This window comes from Aegilops tauschii, chromosome 2 (genome assembly GCF_002575655.3).
Source record: "Aegilops tauschii subsp. strangulata cultivar AL8/78 chromosome 2, Aet v6.0, whole genome shotgun sequence".
NCBI lineage: Eukaryota > Viridiplantae > Streptophyta > Magnoliopsida > Poales > Poaceae > Aegilops > Aegilops tauschii.
The window spans coordinates 141,606,093-141,614,637 of record NC_053036.3 but is presented as its reverse complement, the minus strand read 5'-3'; the positions used below and the strand labels follow the sequence as shown (position 1 = coordinate 141,614,637).

The 8,545-nt window shown below is 46.7% G+C and overlaps 1 protein-coding gene across 1 annotated transcript; it reads right to left on the bottom strand.

Moving 5' to 3' along the window:
• Positions 1-5,959: 5,959 nt before the first annotated feature.
• On the bottom strand, positions 5,960-7,848 carry LOC109771350 (uncharacterized). The gene is made up of 4 exons (XM_020330043.4): positions 7,445-7,848; positions 7,026-7,072; positions 6,518-6,922; positions 5,960-6,405 (listed from the first exon to the last, which is right to left on the bottom strand). Exons 1-4 carry the CDS (start codon positions 7,626-7,628, stop codon positions 6,388-6,390), a joined length of 654 nt encoding a protein of 217 aa, XP_020185632.2. The 5' UTR covers positions 7,629-7,848; the 3' UTR covers positions 5,960-6,387.
• Positions 7,849-8,545: the final 697 nt, after the last annotated feature.

Genomic DNA, 8,545 nt, shown 5'->3' with positions numbered 1-8,545 from the left:
TAGGTGTGTCCTAACGCGACAGTAGGTGGTACCGGCGAAGGGGGGGAACATCCGGGAGGTATTCCCGATGTTTCGCGTTTTCGGACAGACGGACCGGAGGGGGAAAGTTGCTAGTTCGATAGGTTAGGGAGGTGTGGTGGACGAACGGACTGCGTATTCGGATTCGTCTCGTCGTTCTGAGCAACTTTCATATAGAAAACATTTTCATCCGAGTTACGGTTTAAAAGATATGAATTTTCAAAGATTATTTGAATTTCTGGAATTATTTAATTAACAGAAAAGGGATATGACGTCAGCATGACGTATGAGTGACGTCAGCGGTCAACAGTCCGGTTGACTGGTCAAAACTGACACGGGGGACCCACCTGTCATAGACAGTGGGTTAAACAGAGTTCAAACTAATCTAAATTTAGTTAGTAAAACTACTGGGCCCACCTGTCAGTGACTGATTAGGTTAATTAATTAGTTTTATTTATAAAACACATTTTTTTTGTTAATTATGCGGCGGGGCCCGCATGTCAGTGGCTGGGCCTGCCCAGTCAGCACGTTGACTGGGTTGACCCAGTCAACGGGGCCTGCGGGGCCCACTGGCAGTGGCACTGGGGTGGCCCCAGGCCAGCCACGTCGGCGGCCGGAGCCGGAGCGACTCCGGCGACCAAAACAGCGGCGGCCCCTCGCCGGAGTTGGCCGGAATCGCGCTACGGGGCTCGGGGAGGAGCGGGGCTAGGCTCATTCGAAGGAGCTCGCAGCGCCGCATCCAGTGGTGGCCGTAGCTTCGCCGGACCTGGCCGGAATCGGCGCCGGCGAGCGGCGGAGGCGCGCACGGGTGCCCGACGGAGACGGGGCTACGGTGTGCTATCGAGCAAGCGGAGGGGCTGGGGAGCATCTACGCGCGGTGGGGAGTGCAACGGGCTTGAGCCCGTGACCAAAAGGTCACCGGAGCCTTGCCGGCGGCGAGCTCCGCGGCGCTGCGTTCGGGCGCGCGGGGGGGAAGCAGCTAGGGGGCGCGCGAGAGCGAAAGGACAGGGGAGGAGGGGGAGAGGCTCACATTGAGCCTGCAGGTGTGCGAGAGTGAGCTCGGGGGAGGCTCGAGGCGGCGAAACGGGGCGGCGATCGACGGCGGCCGTGCGGGGAAGACGAGCTCGGGGAGGTCGTTGCAGTGGCTCCAAGCTTCAACGGAGAGGCGGAGGTGATGTAGTCGAGGGCGGCGACGGCGTACGACACGGCGAAGTGGCGATTGGGGCACGGTGGCCGCGGGAACGACGGAGAACGGCGGCGACCGCGTCGGGCGTGGGGAAGGAAGGAGCGGCGTGGATCTGGGGGGAAGAGAGAGGCGCAGAGGCCGAGAGGTGAGCGGGGGCGAGTGGGAGAGGGGCCCGAGGAGGCGGGGGGCGCTGGCGTCCTTATCCTCCCCCGTCGCCGGTGAGGGGGTGCGGCGGGGACCGGCCCCTGTTCCGACCCCTGTCGGGGGAATAGGGAAGGGGAGGGCGAGTGGGAGTGGTTGGCCGGGGTGGAGCTGGGCCTTTCGGCCGGGGGGGGGGGGGGATGGTGCTGGCCGGCTGGGCCTGGGGTTGGCCCACTTGGGCCAGGTCCAGTGGGGGGGCTTTTGTTTTTATTTTTTTTGTTTTCTGTTTTGTTTTGCATTTTCTTTTATTTATTTTCTTTCACCTTTTAATCCATTTTAAAATAATTAGGCATTTTCTAAAAAGGAGTTTTCTCCACAATAATTACCAGTGTATTATTTGGCACCCACCGAACATTTTTGTTTAAATTTTTGAAAACTTTTATTTTCCACTTTAATTTTAATTGAAGTTTGAATTAGGAGTTTGAAAAGAAATGTGATTCCAATGTGATCAAGCCCTGTTTAGCAACATGATTAGCTTAATCACAGAGGGTTACTGTAGCATGATTCTCGGGGTGTTACAACCCAGTCCTCGCCCAATCACTCTCGGAAGTATTTAAGGTAGACTTCCAAACCTTCACAGACTCCGTTCACCGGCGATCCACAATGACTCTTGGATCCTCAGAACATGACGCCTAACCGGCTGGAGGATACACAGTCTTCAAGTGTAACAAGTCTTCAGGTCACACAGACAGGAAGACTTCAGTGATGCCTATCATTCTTTGGCTGTGGGTGTTTCGGGCTTTGTCCTTGCAAGGATCTCTCTCTCAAAGGCTTCGGAGGTGGGTTGCTCTCAAACGACAAAAGCCGTGCACTAACTCTGAGTAGCCACCAATTTATGGTGTAAGGGTGGGCTATTTATAGCCAGGAGGCAACCCGACATGATATGTCTGAAATGACCCTGGGTCACTAAGGAACCGACACGTGTCCAATGGTCGGATTTCAAACACACGCAACAGCTTGGCTTGGGCTACAAGCAAAGCTGACTCATCCAACTCTGGATAAGATTTGCTCTCATTGTCTTCACTCGAAGACATAGGATTTGGGTTGAGCACACGTCAGTCTTCTGACTTTGTTCACTTGGACCCCTCTTAACAGTTCGGTGGTTCCTATGACTCAATAAAGAAGAAAAGGAACTATGAAGAAACTATGTCTTCGCACTCCATAGTCCTCAACTGAATGTCTTCACACGTCATTATCTTCAACGTGAATGTCTTCACGAACCACCATTGTCTTCAATGTCTTCATCCATTTTTAGGGGTCATCTCTGGTAGGAAACATAATCAATGAGGGACTTCTACCTGTGTTATCCTGCAATTCTCACAAACACATTAGTCCCTCAACCACGTTTGTCGTCAATACTCCAAAACCAACTAGGGGTGGCACTAGATGCACTTACACCAGGTTACCGTCAGACCCAATGATTCACCGTTTTGGAAGGGCTTGATGAGAATGAAAGCAGCTTTCTTCCATAGAACTAAATTCACCATTGGAAACGGTAATTTGACGAGATTCTGGGAGGATACGTGGTTAGGAGAGACGCCTTTAGCCAAATAATATCCATCTCTCTATAACATTGTACATCGTAAGGAGACTTATGTTCCTATAGTGTTACAATACAACCCTCTCCATATTCAATTCTGAGATCTTTGGTAGGTGACCAATGGGAAGCATGACCACACCTTGTCAGAAGGTTGATGGATGCGAACCTCTGTGATGAGTCTGATATCATTCACTGGAAACTAACTAGGAATGGCACTTTTTCAGTGAAATCTATGTATTTGGACCTAATTGACTCTGGTCCCATTTCGAAATCGCTACATATTTGGAAGATCAAGGTCCCGTTAAGAATCAAAGTCTTCATGTGGTTTATTCACAAGGAGGTGGTTCTGACCAAGGATAACTTGGCAAAACGTAATTGGGAGGGTAGTCAAAGATGTAGCTTTTGTGATCAAGATGAAACAATCAAACACCTCTCTCTCGATTGTCCACTTGCCAAACTTTTATGGTGCTCAGTTCATATAGCCTTTAATATCACTCCTCCAAATAGTATTCACAAGTTATTTGGGACCTGGCTAAATGGAGTAGAGACAAATATTACGAGGCATATTCGGATAGGAGTATGTTCTTTACTTTGGGCTATGTGGAACTGTAGAAATGATATGATTTTTCACAGACAAATTCGTATTAATTTTTTGCAGGTTATCTACAGGGCCACTCCTTGGGTCCGTATGCGGTCGTTACTCACTCCTGTGAAAGCCAGGGAGCCTTTGGTTACTGGGTCTGCCCGATGGGAGATGGTAGCTCGGGATATTTACAACTGGCTTAGATTGCGGTCCAGTAATAGGATAGATGTTTAGTCATCTAGTTCTATTTTCGCCGTTTGTGGCATTTTATTTTTTCTTGTTCTGCTCTGTGTGAGCTTGTTCTAGATCGCTTGCACTTCGAAGATTTGACTTAATAATGGGTTGCATGCATCACTATGATGCAGAGAACGGGAGTAATCCTCCTTTTCTAAAAAAAATACTAGGTGTTTAAGTAGCCCTGCTTGTAGAGAAATAATAAAGAGCAAAAAAATTTAAAAATCACGCAAGTGCTCTTCTTCCAACGCGAGCCGCTAATACAGGTGCTAACAAACTCCCAAATCGGGGGTCGTTGCGCTAAAATTTTATTTCGTACAACAAACGGAAACCCCAGGCGCTGGACTTCTCCTTTTGCGCCTATGCAAAGAGGATGCCAGGATTTTCACGTGTAAATGACGATCGGATGATACTGAACTTACTCTAGTACTCCCTCTGTAAACTAATATAAAAGCGTTTAGTTCACTAAAGTAGTGATCTGTACACTCTTATATTAATTTACGGTGGAGTACTAAGTAGTGCCTGGTATGAAAGCATGTACGTAGTTATTTATTGTTCAACATTATGATTAAGCATATTTGAATACCACAGATTATATGAGATAAAATTAGTAGTTGACTAAGCATTCCAGAGATTCTTTTGACTGGAAATGATTCTGTTTAATCGTCGTTCATCCTAAAAGAGTAACAAACTTATTAATCTATGAGATCTTTTAAGTTATAAGTTGAGACATAAACATTGTTGATTTATTTATAGTCTACTAATTCCTTATTATAGTTTTACAACAATTCAACAAAGCTTACTAAATGCTTGAGGCACTGTTCTCATGCATAAGCGCAGCTTACTGGTCTCTAGTTCTTTTTCCTGAACTTAAGCGTGTGCTCTCTGACCCTGAGATAGCATTGTCGTCTCTTGCCTATCATGCACCCTTTTAGTTAAACAAACATGCAAACAAAATATTCACTCAGACAAACATCAATAAATTTGATATGCTAGCAGAAATAATTCGTTAGCAAATCCTCTAAATTTTCAGAGATGTGCTTGCGTATTTGTTCAATCAGCAATCAAGTGTATAAGCTAGCAGGTAGTGTTCTAAAAACAATTTCCTACATGATCGAGCTTGTGTAGCTAACTATACAACTCTATACAAACTTTACTGAATATGTATATGACAGGTTTCCATTTGTGATGATCTGCAGAGGTTAAATGACCTGAACCTGATTCATGTTGCATATATATCCAACATTGACATTATCTACTTTGCTGCTACAATGTACACTAACCATGATATTTCTTCCTTTGTTATTGTCAGAGGGTTACAATCTGACTACTACCCTCTAATCATCTTTCATAACCCGACATGAGCATAATCCCACACTGAAAGGTTTTGTAACTGCTACAGTACTGTTTTAGCATGATAAAATAGTCAGCTCCTAATTGTTGTCTCACACACTGGAATAGATTACAGTATGACCCACTTGACCAAACATTTATTCCTGCACTACTTTGGCGCTTCTGATCCCCTATCCTTTTATCGAACTTTTAATTCTTCTTTTTTATCTGCATCTAGATTGTTTCATGGTGGCATTTTAATTCATAGGGCAGATTTTTGTCTAGCAAGTAGTGTTCTAGGAAATGAGCTTATGTAGCTAACTATGCAACTCTATATAAACTTTACTGAATATGTATATGACAGGTTTTCATTTGCGACGACCTGCGAGGATTAAATGACCAGAACCTGATTCATGATGCATATATACCCTTCCCTGACACTATCTAGTTTGCTGCTACATATATACACTAACCATGACATTTCTTCCTCTGTTCTGGTCAGAACTACAATCTGATTACTACCCCCTAATCATCTTTCATAATCCCACAATGAATGGTTTTGTAACTGCTACTGTTTTAGCATGATAAAATGGACAGCTCCTAACTGTTGTCTCACACACTGGTATAGATTACAGTATGACACGCACTTTTGTACTTCTGATCCCCCATTCTTTTTATCAAGATCTGAATTCTTCTTTCCTATCTGCATCTAGATTATTTCATGGTGGCATTCAAATTCATTGAGCAGATTTTTGTCTAACATGGGAATCTGATAAGAATAGAGACTAACCCAGAAACAAATCGATGATTAACTTGACTGAATCTAAATCCTATTTTTAACCAAGCATCAAGAACACTATAGCAGTCAGTCTGAAATTTCTTTGACTAAATAACAAAACCGATCGCTATCACAGAGAGTTACCGAAAGGAGAAGATCACATCCCCATTAACAAGAACCAAGGATCCTCCAGTGACCACCTGGGCTTGCAACGCAAACACGCAAGGAAAGAAATCAAACCCCAATCAAGAAATTTTTCATGAAACATTACCTAAAGAAGTAGTTCATCACGAAACATCCCAGGTACTGACATAGATTAATCCTATCCCCCAAATGAAGCCAAATCCTTGCTGAGTTCAGATAGTAGATATAGAACCTTGGTAACCAACAACATACTCATAACACATCCAACAGAAGACAGATAATAGCAACATTAAACTGCCATAGGCAAGGGCAAGTCTGACCCTTCTTCAGGTCGCCACTCTTGAGGTTCCAAGATGCTCAATAATCCGCAGCTAAGCAAAGACAGGGCGCTGGCAAAACAGACGTAAACAGGTTAAAGCCTTCCATCAAACAACAATGCCCAAACTCGGCTATGAACAGGTTCTAGGAGATCAAACGAAAACAGCACAAGAACTGAAATACCTGCCGGATGTTGTAGACGGTCATGGCGAGGCTCACAACACTCGCGACCCCGGCGATGATCAGGCCCGAGTACCCCGGCTCCGCCGCATACCCGTCGCTCATGGAGGCGTAGACCAGGTAGTAGAGGACCCCGAACATCCACACCGAGATGCCCATGATCCACTGGTTCACGGGAGGCGGAAGCGGCGACGGGGCGGGCTTCTCCGACAGCGCGTTGGCGAGCAGCGCCTGCAGCATGACGGTGACGAACGTGAAGAAGAAGCAGGCGGCCAGGGCTTCCACGGCCGGGTTGTAGCGGAGGAACTCGGCGTGCTGCGGATACCGAAACCGAAACAAGGACATCCAGATCATCATGAAAAGCACCATGTACAGTACGTAGAGCGTCTGCACGTCGATCTTGGGCGGCTGCACGGAAACAAAGAAAAACACATACAAAGACTCAGAGGTATATCGAATCGAACGCACGAAGGAGGTTACAGGATGGAATTGGATTGGGCGTTTTGCTTACCCTGGCATGCTCCCCCTCCTTTGCTCCTGCAGCGCCCAAGTTGCGGCCTTCAAAGTTCAGACAACGCAAGAGGTGGGTTAAATCTTGGCAGCAAATAGCAGAGCAAAGAAACAAGAAGATCGAATCTTGGTAAAATGACAAGGAAACAGCAGAGCAAGATCATCAAGGTGAGACTTGCCACTAGTGACTAGTTGAACAAATAATGCCAGGAAAACTATTTGAAACGCTATCCAGAGCCAAAATATCTCAAAAAAGAAAAGACAATGTTGCTCCGCCAAGAGGAAGACGGAGAGAAAGAAATACAGAAATGCAAGAACTTGGTCCGGAAATCAAAAATCTTAGGCACAAATTTTCACCAAAACAATATGCACAGCAAACCACCAACGAACAGGAAAGCAACTGATTAAGAGGATGCATACCAGGCATCTCGCTAGCACTAGTCTTTTCCCTGACCACGGAGAGTTTTGGAGATAGATACTGATGAAGCTCTATGGAAGAACCGCCGTGGGGTTGGCGTCTGGTTATATGCAGCGTACAGGTGAGGATGAGGAGGAGGTACACGGTGATGGCTTGGTCTCTGCATCGGTAAGGCTGGTACAACATTTTCAGTCGGGGGGCAGCAGAAGACAGTGCTTTCTCAGATTTCAGTTTCAGGGATCGTACTTGCAGCTGCCACCTTTTTCTTTTCTTTTCTCGTTTCTTGGACTGACTGGCTCCAAATGGCTAGCTTTCTCGTTTCTTTTCTCTGCTTTCTTTACCGGCCGGTAAAATCGACGGCTGATTTTGCCTTTCTAATACTCACATAGATGAATGGTGGTAGTGCAAATGGGACCATCGGTTCACTTTAACGTACTACAACGAAACGACACACTGATTTGAATTAGTTTGAAAAACTGAGCAGACGATAGAACGAAAGAGAGTATCTTTGCCCATGGCGGGAAACCTCCAGGGGAACACAAAGGCATCAGTAAATGGAGGTGCAAAATCTGGACTGAGCGTACCGCTGGATGCTTTTTTTTTTTGAGTAAAATGCACTGGCAGTCACTGAACTTGCGAAGAGCGCTCACTTTGGTCACTGTACTTAGGAATACGGCCAATACGGTCACCCAATACGACAACACGTGTTTGTACGGTCACTGTTCCCCGTATGCCACCCGTCGCCGCTCGGTTTGACCACGTGTTGACCAATCCTAGACTTCAGCTCGCATTAAGCAGGCGGTAGCGTGGTGTTTTTGCAGAATCCCCCCTGATTCGGTGTGCTTTAGCCGAAAGCGCCTTGCCTGTTCGGCTTCGATCATAACGAGGGGAGGAGAGCAGAGGAGGCGATCGTCGGCGGCAGCGCACCATCTCCGGTCATCGAGATCGCGGAAGGGCCGGAGTTGCCGCGGAGGTGCGCCGCATCGCGTCGCTGCCGGAGGGGCGCCGCATCCTACTCAGGATGGCGCCTGTTCGTCGACCAGATGGAGCTCCTCCACCGTACTATGGTAAGCCCCACTTACATCCGCCATGATTGGTGCTTG

What these genes read in the sequence shown, in the direction of transcription:
- LOC109771350 (XM_020330043.4), bottom strand. Translation starts at nt 7,628, where the DNA reads ATGTTGTACCAGCCTTACCGATGCAGAGACCAAGCCATCACCGTGTAC. An exon ending in TAGTGCTAGCGAGATGCCTG is followed by an intron (nt 7,073 to 7,444) that starts GTATGCATCCTC and finishes TGAACTTTGAAG; the next exon opens with GCCGCAACTTGGGCGCTGCA. An exon ending in AGGAGGGGGAGCATGCCAGG is followed by an intron (nt 6,923 to 7,025) that starts GTAAGCAAAACG and finishes GTTTCCGTGCAG; the next exon opens with CCGCCCAAGATCGACGTGCA.